General features: G+C 38.4%; 1 protein-coding gene across 1 annotated transcript in view; it reads right to left on the reverse strand.

Moving 5' to 3' along the window:
• Positions 1-288: 288 nt before the first annotated feature.
• RHBG (Rh family B glycoprotein) overlaps positions 289-15640 on the reverse strand; it is a 101214-nt gene continuing 85862 nt past the window's right edge. Inside the window, exons 9-10 of the mRNA XM_053705234.1 lie at positions 10837-10910; positions 289-9603 (exon numbers count right to left, since the gene is read on the reverse strand). Coding sequence (XP_053561209.1) covers positions 9532-9603; positions 10837-10910 — 146 coding nt within the window. The 3' untranslated portion in view covers positions 289-9531. The remainder of the gene's footprint in view (positions 9604-10836; positions 10911-15640) is intronic.

Consider the following 15640-nt stretch of genomic DNA (forward strand, 5'->3'; position numbering starts at 1 on the left):
CTTCTTTAATTATTTCTCTTATCCATCCTCCCACCTGACACTGACCACTTTTCTCTTTAATGCCTCACCTCTCTGCTTCTCCTTTCGTCTGCACTCTTTCTTTATTGATTCCACCTATCCAAATCACTCTACTTTTCATGGTCCCTTCCCATCAACAGTTTGGTGCAACCATTGTTTATTTGAATTCTCATCAATAAATCTTGTTAATTCACTGCTGCTGAGTGTGTACAATGTTTGTCTTTTGATTAGTGATATTCAGTCCAACAGAAATCATCAATAAGTCATAAAAAACGTATTATCGTGTTTATTGTATGCTAATGAAATATACAAAGAATAAACACAAAAAAGAAACACATTTTGAGTAGGTACTTTATTCCAAGAAATATGGAAATGTCCTCTGACTCCAAAAAAATAAGCAAAATAAAGTGAATGTAGCTTTCTGTCCTGAAATGTTATTGAAGGCCGGTGTGTAACATTTTTCCACTATGTTATAAAATATCCTTATATATGATACTGAGCTCTACTGGCACCAGGGTAAAATTTTAATCATGGCTCCCCATGTCTATCCATTCCATTGGCTCCCCATTACAGTTAGCCATATATAGCGCTGAACCTTGTATAATTTATTTAATTAATGATTAATACCTATGGCTATATTAATGTTTCTTGATTGGGTGGAAGACTCTTTTATATGCCACTGATAAATGCTATACATTATTATTGTTAAAAGAGGATTTATGCCCTTGTAGTCCAATTTTGTGAGGGTAACATAGGTTTTAGCTTTTGCTTTTTAACATTTGTTTTCTGAATTATTTTGGAGCTATAAGCTTAACTAGTCCACATAATTTTTTATTTATAATTTACATTTCTCTTGTTAGGTGTATCCAGTCCACGGATCATCCATTACTTGTGGGGATATTCTCCTTCCCAACAGGAAGTTGCAAGAGGATCACCCACAGCAGAGCTGCTATATAGCTCCTCCCCTAACTGCCATATCCAGTCATTCTCTTGCAAGCTCTCAACATAGCTGGAGGTAGTAAGAGGAAAGTGGTAAAATATAGTTAGTTTTTTCTTCAATCAAAAGTTTATTGTTTTTAAATGGTACCGGAGTGTACTATTTTATCTCAGGCAGCATTTAGAAGAAGAATCTGCCTGCGTTTTTCTATGATCTTAGCAGAAGTAACTAAGATCCACTGCTATTCTCACATATGTCTGAGGAGTGAGGTAACTTCAGAGGGAGAATGGCGTGCAGGGTATCCTGCAATAAGGTATGTGCAGTTAAGTTTTTCTAGGGATGGAATTTGCTAGAAAATGCTGCTGATACCCGATTAATGTAAGTTAAAGCCTAAATACAGTGATTTAATAGCGACTAGTATCAGGCTTGCTATCAGAGGTATATACTCTGATTTATGTGCAATATAAAACATTTGCTGGCATGTTTAATCGTTTTTATATATGCTTTGGTGATAAAACTTATTGGGGCCTAGTTTTTTCCACATGGCTGGCTTTATTTTTGCCTAGGCTTTCCACTGTTATAGTATAAAAGTTACAGTTGGTGCAGTTAAAATTACAAACTGTGACATTCAGCTTCCCTCAGCAGTCCCCTGCATGCTATAGGACATCTCTGAAGGGGCTCAAAAGGCTTCAAAAGTAGGAGCTGTGGCAGTTGTTATGACTGTTTAAAAAATGTATTTTTCGTTTTGTTAATCTGTTTTTTTGTATTAAGGGGTTAATCATCCATTTGCAAGTGGGTGCAATGCTCTGCTAACTTGTTACATACACTGTAAAAATTTCGTTAGTTTAACTGCCTTTTTTCACTGTTATTTCAAATTTTGGCAAAATTTGTTTCTCTTAAAGGCACAGTAACTTTTTTTTTTTTTATATATTGCTTGTTAACTTTTTTTTTTTTTCCAAGCTTGCTAGTCTCATTGCTAGTCTGTATAAACATGTCTGACATAGAGGAAACTCCTTGTTCATTATGTTTAAAAGCCATGGTGGAACTCCATAGGAGAATGTGTACTAAATGTATTGATTTCACTGTAAACAATAAAGATCAGCTGTTATCTTTAAAAGAATTATCACCAGAGGATTCTGACGAGGGGGAAGTTATGCCGACTAACTCTCCCCACGTGTCGGACCCTTTGACTCCCGCTCAAGGGACTCACGCTAAAATGGCGCCAAGTACATCAAAGACGCTCATAGCGATTACTTTGCAGGACATGGCGGCAATCATGGATAATACCCTGTCAGCGGTATTAGCCAGACTGCCTGAATTCAGAGGAAAGCGCGATAGCTCTGGGGTTAGACATAATACAGAGCGTGCAGATGTTTTAAGGCCCATGTCTGATACTGCGTCACAATATGCAGAAGCTGAGGAAGAGCTTCAGTCTGTGGGTGACGTCTCTGACTCGGGGAAACCTGATTCAGATATGTCTACTTTTAAATTTAAGCTTGAGAACCTCCAGGTGTTGCTTGGAGAGGTTTTAGCTGCTCTGAATGACTGTGACACAATTGCAGTGCCAGAGAAATTGTGTAGACTGGATAAATACTACGCGGTGCCAGTGTGTACTGACGTTTTTCCAATACCTAAAAGGTTTACAGAAATTATTACTAAGGAGTGGGACAGACCCGGTGTGCCGTTCCCCCCCCCTCCTATTTTTAGAAAAATGTTTCCAATAGATGCCACCACACGGGACTTATGGCAGACGGTCCCTAAGGTGGAGGGAGCAGTTTCTACTTTAGCAAAGCGTACCACTATCCCTGTCGAGGACAGTTGTGCTTTTTCAGATCCAATGGATAAAAAATTAGAAGGTTACCTTAAGAAAATGTTTATTCAACAAGGTTTTATCCTGTAGCCCCTTGCATGCATTGCTCCTGTCACTGCTGCTGTGGCGTTCTGGTTTGAGTCTCTGGAAGAGGCCTTTCAGACAGCTACTCCATTGACTGAAATACTTGACAAGCTTAGAACACTTAAGCTAGCTAATTCTTTTGTTTCTGATGCCATTGTTCATTTGATTAAACTAACGGCTAAGAATTCTGGATTCGCCATCCAGGCCCGTAGGGCGCTATGGCTTAAATCTTGGTCAGCTGACGTGACTTCAAAGTCTAAATTACTTAACATTCCCTTCAAGGGGCAGACCCTATTCGGGCCTGGTTTGAAGGAAATTATTGCTGACATTACTGGAGGTAAGGGTCATACCCTTCCTCAGGACAGGGCCAAATCAAGGGCCAAACAGTCTAATTTTCGTGCCTTTCGAAACTTCAAGGCAGGTGCAGCATCAACTTCCTCTGCTACAAAACAAGAGGGAACTTTTGCGCAATCCAAGCCGGCCTGGAAATCTAACCAGGCCTGGAGCAAAGGCAAGCAGGCCAGAAAGCCTGCTGCTGCCTCTAAGACAGCATGAAGGAACGGCCCCCTATCCGGCAACGGATCTAGTAGGGGGCAGACTTTCTCTCTTTGCCCAGGCGTGGGCAAGAGATGTTCAGGATCCCTGGGCGTTGGAGATCATATCTCAGGGATATCTTCTGGACTTCAAAGCTTCCCCCCCACAAGGGAGATTTCACCTTTCGAGATTATCTGTAAACCAGATCAAGAAAGAGGCATTCTTACGCTGTGTGCAAGACCTCCTAATAATGGGAGTGATCCATCCAGTTCCACAGATGGAACAAGGACAGGGATTTTATTCAAATCTGTTTGTGGTTCCCAAAAAAGAGGGAACCTTCAGACCAATTTTGGATCTAAAGATCTTAAACAAATTCCTCAGAGTTCCATCGTTCAAAATGGAAACTATTCGGACAATCCTACCTATGATCCAGGAGGGTCAGTACATGACCACAGTGGATTTGAAGGATGCTTACCTTCACATACCGATTCACAAAGATCATCATCGGTTCCTAAGGTTTGCCTTTCTAGACAGGCATTACCAGTTTGTGGCTCTTCCCTTCGGGTTAGCTACAGCCCCAAGAATTTTTACAAAGGTTCTGGGGTCTCTTCTGGCGGTCCTAAGACCACGGGGCATAGCAGTGGCCCCTTATCTAGACGACATCCTGATACAGGCGTCAAACTTCCAAATTGCCAAATCTCATACGGACATAGTGTTGGCATTTCTGAGGTCGCATGGGTGTAAAGTGAACGATGGAAAGAGTTCTCTATCACCCCTCACAAGGGTTTCCTTCCTAGGAACTCTGATAGATTCTGTAGAAATGAAAATTTACCTGACGGAGTCCAGGTTATCAAAGCTTCTAAATTCCTGCCGTGTTCTTCACTACATTCCGCGCCCTTCGGTGGCTCAGTGCATGGAAGTAATCGGCTTAATGGTAGCGGCGATGGACATAGTGCCATTTGCGCGCCTACATCTCAGACCGCTGCAATTATGCATGCTCAGTCAGTGGAATGGGGATTACACAGATTTGTCCCCTCTGCTAAATCTGGATCAAGAGACCAGAGATTCTCTTCTCTGGTGGCTATCTCGGGTCCATCTGTCCAAAGGTATGACCTTTCGCAGGCCAGATTGGACAATTGTAACAACAGATGCCAGCCTTCTAGGTTGGGGTGCAGTCTGGAATTCCCTGAAGGCTCAGGGATCGTGGACTCAGGAGGAGAAACTCCTCCCAATAAATATTCTGGTGTTAAGAGCAATATTCAATGCTCTTCTAGCTTGGCCTCAGTTAGCAACCCTGAGGTTCATCAGATTTCAGTCGGACAACGTCACGACTGTGGCTTACATCAACCATCAAGGGGGGACCAGGAGCTCCCTAGCTATGTTAGAAGTCTCCAAGATAATTCGCTGGGCAGAGACTCACTCTTGCCATCTATCAGCGATCCATATCCCAGGTGTAGAGAACTGGGAGGCAGATTTTCTAAGTCGTCAGACTTTTCATCCGGGGGAGTGGGAACTCCATCCGGAGGTGTTTGCTCAATTGGTTCATCGTTGGGGCACACCAGAATTGGATCTCATGGCGTTTCGCCAGAACGCCAAGCTTCCTTGTTACGGATCCAGGTCCAGGGACCCAGAAGCGACGCTGATAGATGCTCTAGCAGCACCGTGGTTCTTCAACCTGGCTTATGTGTTTCCACCGTTTCCTCTGCTCCCTCGACTGATTGCCAAAATCAAACAGGAGAGAGCATCGGTGATCTTGATCACGCCTGCGTGGCCACGCAGGACATGGTATGCAGACCTGGTGGACATGTCATCCTTTCCACCTTGGCCTCTGCCTCTGAGACAAGACCTTCTACTACAAGGTCCTTTCAATCATCCAAATCTAATTTCTCTGAGACTGACTGCCTGGAGATTGAACGCTTGATTCTATCAAGGCGTGGCTTCTCCAAGTCAGTCATTGATACCTTAATACAGGCACGAAAGCCTGTAACCAGGAAAATCTACCATAAGATATGGCGCAAATATCTTCATTGGTGTGAATCCAAGAATTACTCATGGAGTAAGGTTAGGATTCCTAGGATATTGTCCTTTCTCCAAGAGGGTTTGGATAAAGGATTATCAGCTAGTTCTTTAAAGGGACAGATTTCTGCTCTGTCTATCCTTTTGCACAAGCGTCTGGCAGAGGTTCCAGACGTCCAGGCATTTTGTCAGGCTTTGGTTAGAATTAAGCCTGTGTTTAAACCTGTTGCTCCTCCATGGAGCTTAAACTTGGTTCTTAAGGTTCTTCAAGGAGTTCCATTTGAACCCCTTCATTCCATTGATATCAAACTTTTATCTTGGAAAGTTCTGTTTTTGATGGCTATTTCCTCGGCTCGTAGAGTCTCTGAGTTATCAGCTTTACAATGTGATTCTCCTTATCTGATTTTCCATACAGATAAAGTAGTTCTGCGTACAAAACCTGGGTTTTTACCTAAGGTAGTTTCCAACAAGAATATCAATCAAGAGATTGTTGTTCCATCATTGTGTCCTAATCCTTCTTCAAAGAAGGAACGTCTTTTACATAATTTGGATGTAGTCCGTGCTTTAAAGTTTTACTTACAAGCGACTAAAGATTTTCGTCAAACATCTTCCCTGTTTGTTGTTTACTCTGGACAGAGGAGAGGTCAAAAGGCTTCGGCAACCTCTCTTTCTTTCTTTTTGGCTTCGGAGCGTAATACGCTTAGCCTATGAGACTGCTGGACAGCAGCCCCCTGAAAGGATTACAGCTCATTCTACTAGAGCTGTGGCTTCCACCTGGGCCTTTAAAAATGAGGCTTCTGTTGAACAGATTTGCAAAGCGGCGACTTGGTCTTCGCTTCATACCTTTTCAAAATTTTACAAATTTTATACTTTTGCTTCTTCGGAGGCTATTTTTGGGAGAAAGGTTCTACAGGCAGTGGTCCCTTCCGTTTAAGTAGCTGCCTTGTCCCTCCCTTCATCCGTGTACTTTAGCTTTGGTATTGGTATCCCACAAGTAATGGATGATCCGTGGACTGGATACACCTAACAAGAGAAAACATAATTTATGCTTACCTGATAAATTTATTTCTCTTGTGGTGTATCCAGTCCACGGCCCGCCCTGTCCTTTTAAGGCAGGTCTAAATTTTAAACTACAGTCACCACTGCACCCTATGGTTTCTCCTTTCTCGGCTAGTTTTGTTCGAATGACTGGATATGGCAGTTAGGGGAGGAGCTATATAGCAGCTCTGCTGTGGGTGATCCTCTTGCAACTTCCTGTTGGGAAGGAGAATTTCCCCACAAGTAATGGATGATCCGTGGACTGGATACACCACAAGAGAAATAAATTTATCAGGTAAGCATAAATTATGTTTTTCCTATTCCTCTATTGGTTAACAATCGGTTGCTACTGACTGTGGAAGTTTGACTGACCCACTCTCTTTTAAGACAGAGTCATGATATATCTTTCTTAATACTTTGAGCAGATGTTAATGCTCTCAGATTCATTAACTGGACAGTAAAAATCAAAATTATACTTCCACAAATCAGATAAACATTTTTAAACTTTCCAATTTACTTCTAATATCATATTTGCTTTGTTCTCTTGGTATCTTGAGTTGAAGAACATACCTAGGTAGGCTCCAGAGCAGCAATGCACCACTGGGAGCTAGCTGGTGATTGTTAGCTGCACATATACGCCTCTTGTCATTGGCTCACCCATGTGCTCAGCTAGCTCCCAGTAGTGCATTCCTGCTCCCGAGCTTACACTTCAAAAGGAATAGCAAGAGTACAAAGCAAATTTGATAATAGCAGTAAATTGGGAATTTGTTTAATTACATCTATCTGAATCATGAAAATCTAATGTTTACTGTTTCTTTAACCTTTTACACCATAATACTGTTATAAAATATAGTAATAAAATATACTGTTCTGTATAGCAACTGTTCTTGTTTGTACTTTATCTAATTCAATTACTACTATTTCTGGCTTTAGTATATTATGGTTCACTAATGTTTCTAAAATTTGTCACTTGCAGGCCTGATTGACTACAGAAGTTTATTAACGTTTATTTTTTTTTAATCTGACTCTCTATCTAGAGCAACTGTTTGGATGGATTTGTACCTAGAGAGTCCTGTTTAGCTTTAAATAGTGTTTTCTCATTTGACTAAGGAAGTGGGCAGCACTAAGTACTTCTAGGCATAGGCGTTTAAACATGCATTTTTATGATTTGTCTACCATTGGTGCCGATAAACACTTTGATGTAATAAATTTAAGACAATAAAATGTTGAAGTCTGGGCAGGTGTCATTTTTTTCTAATTCGAGACTCCTTTTCAGTCACATGTTATCACCATGTGACAAATTCTGAATTTACCTCTGACAGGAATGCTGAAAGGCCCATGCTGGTATTTTAAGTAGAAGGTTCTTGGCTTTCACAGCTCAATAACCTATTAGCAACACCTATTTTTGTCTACATTATCTGTTTTATTATTAATACTATATGTGAGTATCTCAAAACAGCAGATTATTAATGGAAAAGTTTCTAACATTTTAATACTGCACCTTTAACCAAAAACCTTTATCCTTATTTTCAAATGAACCATCTTAGTTCCTGTATAAAAAAATGCAAATAGCAACACTTTGGAATTTATATCATCAACGTATCTTTCTATTTTAACTGTAATGTTAAAATTGGAATTATTTTTTTTAGTTCACGCAAAGCATGGATAGAGTTCCCCTCATGCTAAAATGCAAACAGGTCTTGTCATACCAAAACATCAACAAACAGGTTATATGCACTTTATAGAACTTTCCCCATGCAATAACCAACTGGGTTCTGCTTATGTTAATATATTACTGTGTTTGCGGTTACAGTTATCATAACAATTTGTTAAACGTTTTTCTTCACAATCTGTCTCCGCCATTCAAAAATACCAAGAAAAATTGGTAGCAACAAACAATACCAACCACTGTTATTATAAACAGCACATTTAATAGGTCTCTTGTACTGCACAAGAGAAATACTACTAGTTCACATCAATCACAAACAAATAACTAGAAAACTTGCTGTACACCAGGTGTCAGCAACCTTGGTACCCGCAGATGTTTTAGAACTATATTTCCCATGATGCTGAGACACTCTTTTGGCTAAATGAGCATCATGTTAAATGTAGTTCCAAAAACTCTGGGATGGCACCCCCAAATGTTTTGGAACTATATTTCCCATGATGCTGAGACATTATTTAGGCTGGCTGAGCATCATGGGAAATGTAGTTCCAAAACATCTGGAGTTCCAAGGTTGCTGACCCCTGCTGTATACATTCATACAAAAAATGTGTTGTTTTTTTTAGTTTAGTTAAAAACTAAACATGTTACAATCTAGCATTAACTTGTTAAGTATTGTTGTTCATAAAAAAAAAGCCCCCATTATATTCCAAGTCAAAAAGCTGCTGTTGAATAATATACTAAAACTATTACATAAAAAATAAAAGTGAGTTATATAAAAAATATTTTAGTCATGCAACATTAGAGTTCAGTTCTGTTAAATGAGTGTGTCTACAAATAAAGGAAGTAGCTGCAGGTTATTACTGTCAGCAAGAGATAAGTACACTTTAAAAAACCTGCAGGTAGTTCTGTACCCCGTTCCCTAAGGTCTTGATAATGGAATACGTTCAGTGGTGGGATTCTGCCGGTTCTCACTACTTCTTGAAAACCTGTTCCTAAAATGTCCCAAGGTTCTCCAGAACCAGTGGTTGGGTGATGCCATCTTCCTTAAAGGGACAGTATACTGTGACATTGTTTTTCCCTTAATGTGTTTCCAATTTCTTGTTGTACCAGCATCAGAGTGTAAAATGTATGGGAAATTGCTCCTTTAGGTTTATTTCAATCAATGCATGCTACAGTCTTGTCATTTGATATAGACAACTGTTTTTAAGGCGTTAAACCAGTGAGGCTGGAAGTGTGAAAGTTCTAATATCACAACGCAAATGTCCTAACTTTTTGTATCATATAGAGAAATAAGAGAACCCGTTGCTAAAATTTCTGAATCCCACCACTGGATAAGTTCACATTTATGGGTCACCAGCTTGAAGCAGTGGTCCAGTAGTCAAGTAGACCACCATGAATATCCTCCTGTTTATTTCCCAGGGTAAAGGTCTATGCTTGAGTCTGTTGTTCATGGTCATCTGAATTTACAATCACATGAGTATGTCCATCTTCTTCTGGAACCTGTGCGCAAATGAGAGAGCAAACGTGTGAATATCCACTACAGTAATTGTTTATTACTATGGTTTTCCAAAACTAGTGAAAAATATATCTCAAAGAAGACAAAATAATTAACATTTCTTCTTGTTTGAAAAAATATTAAATTTCACTATGTTAAATGCAATATTTGCATATTGAATACAGGGTTGGACTCTATAGGAAAATGTTATGTACATTTGCAAAGAAAAAAAAAATCTCTGTCAGTTCTCTGTCATTTTTGATCTTTTATTCAAAATATTTTAAACACAGACCTACACACAATCCAACTAACGAACACTTCATGCATTTATCCTCATACTATCTTCTCTCATGTTTAGCGCTAGTTGGTGAACTATTGGTCTCTGCAGTTCTAATAGATATACAGGCGATTGTTCTATGCATTGCTAATTTTGGAAACACTCCTCAATAACTTAAGTTTAGCTGCCATCTACTGGCAATAATCTATACTGCTTTCCAAGACAGCTTCCATGCAATGTGAACGCCAGGACGAGTTTGCATTGTGCTTTACTTGTAATACCAGCACACATTTACATGCGCTGGTATTACTGACTAGAGCACAAATATCGCGCTCACGTAAGCGATATTTTGCGTACCACTCGTAATCTTGCCCATAATATTTTGCCTTTTTGTTTTACAAATAAATATAAAATTAACTCAAAATGTAAATGTAAAAAGCTTATCCTACCCACCAGAGGCTACTTTAATATGCCTCTAAGCACAGACATGTAGTCATAATTCACCTTCTGCAATTTCTGATGTAAAGCAAGCACTTACCCTTGTAAACATTTTTTTTAAACAAACACTAGGTAACATTCTTTGCAAAATTCACCATTTAGTTCTAATTTATATTTTTTTAAATTACAATAGTAGTTGTTTAAATATTGAAAAAAATGATTGTAAAATTTTTCAACATGTTGTAATCTAGGATTGCTTTTGTCTGCTGAGGCCAATTTAGGACAGTTTTAATTGAGTGACTACTGTGTGCAACCAATGGCTGTGTACAATATAGCACTGTTAGGCCTGGAGTCTGCACTTCCAATTTAACCATTTTCATAATTTAATTACAGGAAAAGTAGAGGGAAAAAAATGAAGGTATTTTGCAAAGTTTGTTGTTATTTTTTTTACTAAACATAATACATTTTATATTGCAATCTTAAAGTGTTTAATATCCCTTTAAACACATGATCAATCGCATACCTCCCAATAAATTGCATCTTCAAAGCACTGAGTGTCAGCAGGAGAACCGAATATGGGTATCCTCAGTATGAAACCTAGTGCACAAAATTATACAGGTCATTCAAAATTGAAAATATATATACAGGTAAATATATATATATATATATATATATATAAAAATATATATACATATATATCAGCAGTTTATTTAAAACCCCCCCAAAAAAACAACCTTTAAATACGTCAAGTAACTGTTATAATGCTGTAATTCAAGATGAATCTATACACGATGGATTAGGCTGTTAGATTTGGAAGATTAATTTAAAGAATACAGAAGTCATCCTTTATCTTTGTTTCTAATATATGGCATTTTGATATGCAGTTGTTTTGTAAAACGGATGCTCTTGTACGGAGAACATTTTTTTGTCTTATACTTATAAGGAGTATACACCAATAAAGCAGTAGAAGTTCTGCTTATCAGCCAGTAAGCCACAAGTCCTTTAGGACCAGTTTTACACAGACATGCGCTGCAAAATAAAAAGTCTTAACTTTACATTTGTCATCCAAAAAATATTTTAGCATGTTTACATAGTACTCTTTCATATGCATGATACAATTGTTCTATATTCCTTAAATAATGAATGAACAACTTAATTAATTAATTAATGGGTATCATCCTCATACCTGATACCAAAACCTGAAGGACTTTATTAAAGAGAAGGAGGGCAAGAAACAAGTGTTGTGCCCCCCACAACATATAGTGATGAATTGTAAGATGATGTGCTAGAGATTGATACACTGACGATAGACACAAAGAGAATCATTGGAGGGAGGGTTGGATCACAAATACCATAGGATATGACGGTCAACAGGAAATATGTCCTTTAAACTTGGCTGTAAACAGGTCATGTGCAGCTAGAAAGATGGGAGGGACTGTTCCAGTTATAAAGCTTTAATGCCCAAACTATAGATCATATAGGATCTAATCTTTTGTGAAGTTTTCAGGGTTTAATGGACAGGAAACCCCATACAGTTTTAATCAACTTTCCAATATTCTCATATTATGAAATTTGCTTCCTTCGCTTGTTATTCATTGCTGAAGGAACACTGGCAGCTAGCTGCACGCGTCTAGTTAGCCAATCACAAGAGATACATGTGTGCAGGCACCAATAAGCTGCTAGCTTCTACTTGTGTAGGATATGTGTGCATTCTTTTTCAACATGGGATACTAAGAGAGCAAAGCACATTTGAAAATAGAAGTAAATTTAAAAGTGTCTTAAAATTACATTCCCTATCTGAATCATGCAGGTTTCATTTTGACTATTCTATCCCTTTAAGTTTTTAGGAAAGTTAAGCTTTTCCATATTGGGATGTTCTAATATTTTTTGCAATACATATTCATTGCAAAATATACTTCTAGAAAACACTGCTGTTTTGATTTGAGGCTATTTTTAACCCTGTTTGTTGGGAAAATATACTCATCTAAATGTACTATTATGCACTGGAAAGAGAACTTGCATGAAAACTAGTGATCTAAATTCAAACATTATAAGCAATTCACAGCTCCACCTTGCTTACAAAAGATTCTCAGACATTAGACATATACAGAGGTGTAGAATTCACAGGGCCCAGGTGCAAGAATCTAAGAAGGGCCCCCCACCCCAAAAAGTGAATTTGATAGATATCTTTTTTTTTTTTTTTAACATTTAACACAGAAAAAAAGTGAATCAGATTACATGTCTGCAAAAGGAGGTACCCTGTGCCCACAGTCTGTGAGATGGTCTGACCCCCTATTACTGCACATAGTGACACTGTTTAACCCACCAATACTGTATATAGTGAGTCAGTGACACAGTCTGTAATCTGCCGGTAAGATGGCTGGCCTGACCCTACCCGCCCCAGTACTTTATAAAGTGACCACAGTAGTCAGTGACATGGTCCAGTCCCCCCGTACTGTATATAGTGGTACTGTTTAGTGACACTGTTTACCCCCCCCCCCATGCTGTAGTAACAAGGTCTGTAATTTGCTGGTTCCACAAACATACACACACACACATACATGCATAAATACATACACAGTCACATACATACATACACACATAAACACACACACATAAACACCAATGGGTAAAACAGAAAGACTAACCCCTGTAGTCAGAGACACTAGTGAAGCATCATGTCACACTCACAAGATATCAGTGCAGGCAGTGGCAGGTCAACGTTTTTTATTTAAAAAAAAAAAAAAAAGATTTTTTTTTTAAGCTGGGCCCCCACCCTTGGGGGCCTAGTTGCAATTGCGCCCTCTACACCCCCTGTAGTTTCGCCCCTGGACATATATCATGGATGCATTAGTTATAGGGCAATGGATAAATTAAAACTATTTTCTGGTTTTTAAAATGAATGCTCAGTTACTGCAAATACATTCGGGCTGATTTATCAAAGTGCGAACGGACATGATCCGCTGTTCCGATCATGTCCACCGCACATTGATAAATGCCGACAGCATACGCTGTCTGCATTTATCATTGCACAAGCATTTCTTGTGAAATGCTTGTGCAATGCCGCCCCTGCACTTTTGCGACCAATTGGCCACTAGCAGGGGGTGTCAATCAACCCTATCGTATGCAATCGGGCGGATTGCTGTCCACAGCTTTAGAGGAGGCGTATGAGTTAAGGAGCAGCAGTCTTAAGACCGCTGCTTCTTAATTCCTATTTCCGGAAACCCTGAAGGCTCGCGCGGAAACAGAGGCATTGGGGCCAATACAGGGCTTAATAAATCAGCCCCTATGCCTGTAGTGCAGTATAACATGTGACAGTATTAGATGTTATGCTATGTTTTCTTGAAAAACAATGCTTTTTTATCATTTTATATCTAGCTAAGTTTTGTAGAAATATTACTAGTTGCTATGAAACAACAATGTGTTTTTCTTTCCTTAAAACAATACAATGTAATGTAGAAAAATGGACCTGTCTTTTAAATATGTGGAACAAAAAAGTCCCAGATAAACGCTTAAAAAAAACAAAAACATATTTACTGTGTTATGCCACATTCCTAAACTAAGCTCTACCGTTATGGGAATTATTCACTCAACAATCTATTGGTTTTGTTTGAACTGGACATGTAGTTGTCCTAACCTGTTCACAAATAGCATAAAATGTAACTAGAGACCACAAGGAATGGGCTGATGACAACAAATAACAGGTAAGCTAATATACAGTATTTTCTGATGCCATATATTTTTGTATGGGAGTTACATACCTGGCAAATTCCCCCCCATTCACTGCTCTTATCTTTGTACCAACCCATTATTTTTCCAATTTTTTTAAATTAAAGGGACAGTTTACTCAAAAAATTTCTCCCCTTTAATTTGTTCCCAATGATCCACTTTAACTGCTGGAGTGTATTAAATTGTTTACAAGTAGCTCCTTTACCCTTATATTGGCATTTGAAATTGTTAATTTAGCATGTGGTATCCCCACCTATTCTGAAAGTTTGTGGCCGCGCGTACCAGCTATAGATAAGCTTTGTAAACACAGCCAGCAGAAGAAATTACACCCCCAGTGGGCTATAGCAGAGATAAGGTAATAAAATGTTGATTTTCCATTGTTCTCTCAAAGTACTGGTGATTGTTTTAAGGACAGATATAAGATAAAGAAGCAGGTATATGTGCACAATGTGATACAGTAATGAGATCAGATTATACCTACAAGCTCAACCCATTTTATTAGGTTGTGGCTTCAAAACACAAAATCAGAGCATTAATATACACAAATAAGCCTTAAAAAGCTATTTTTCATACATTTTTTACTCTGCAGTTGGCAAAAAAAGCAATTGTAAACACATTAAGGGAAAAACTATTTTACAGTGTACTGTCCCTTTAAGTACAATATTTATAATTTTGGGGAATTGCTATTTCTCTCACACAGCCTGATCAGTTACATTAATATTGTACAGAGGTGCATTACCTACCTATCTAACGTCACCACATCCTCTGTTAATTGTAATGTAGTGCTAGGCACCTCATGGGTGCATCAGATATCTTCTTGTAAGCAGGGATCTTTCCTGCTTTTGTATATCATGGTTCCATCTGTACTGCAGAGGGTTAAAATAGCAATATTGACTGACAAATGTCTCAAAATAGAGACAAAGTTGTTACCTTGTGTGTTGTCGGTAGTATTTTGTATGCTGCCCTTTAGTATCAGTATATTTGCAGCTATAACGTGTATTCTTGTTAACAATAGGTTAATACTGGGTGATAGGTAAAAGCACAGGCACATGCATTACATATAATGATTGTCTGCCACATTTCCTCTGTCTACATAAATGTTCAATATATTTGGCAGAAAATGGACATTCACTGTACTGCAAACTGATGTTACACTTCACTACACTGAATGTAATATTCAATTACACACTGTGACCAGGATAGACTGAGCCAGGGAGCAAGCGGCGATTGCCCCCTGGTCTGCCCTTAGCGCTAAAATTAATGTTGGTGCAGCTGGTTATATATATATATTTATAGTTGCTATATATATATATATATATAAATAAATATATATATATATATATATTTATATGTGTATATATATATATATATATATACACACACTATGTATATATATATATATATATATATATATATATATATATATATATAGACGGTATATATATATATATATATATATAAATATATTTTTTTTTACTGAATTGCACACTGCACCACTGTTTCACTGTCTGTCACAGAGTTCTCTCAGGGCCAGGTCTGGGTAGGTGCTGTGAGATCACTGCATTCCACTTTAATACAGAACCATGCAGTGCTGTAGT

Source organism: Bombina bombina, chromosome 1, assembly GCF_027579735.1.
Source record: "Bombina bombina isolate aBomBom1 chromosome 1, aBomBom1.pri, whole genome shotgun sequence".
In the NCBI taxonomy this organism is placed as follows: Eukaryota; Metazoa; Chordata; class Amphibia; order Anura; family Bombinatoridae; genus Bombina; species Bombina bombina.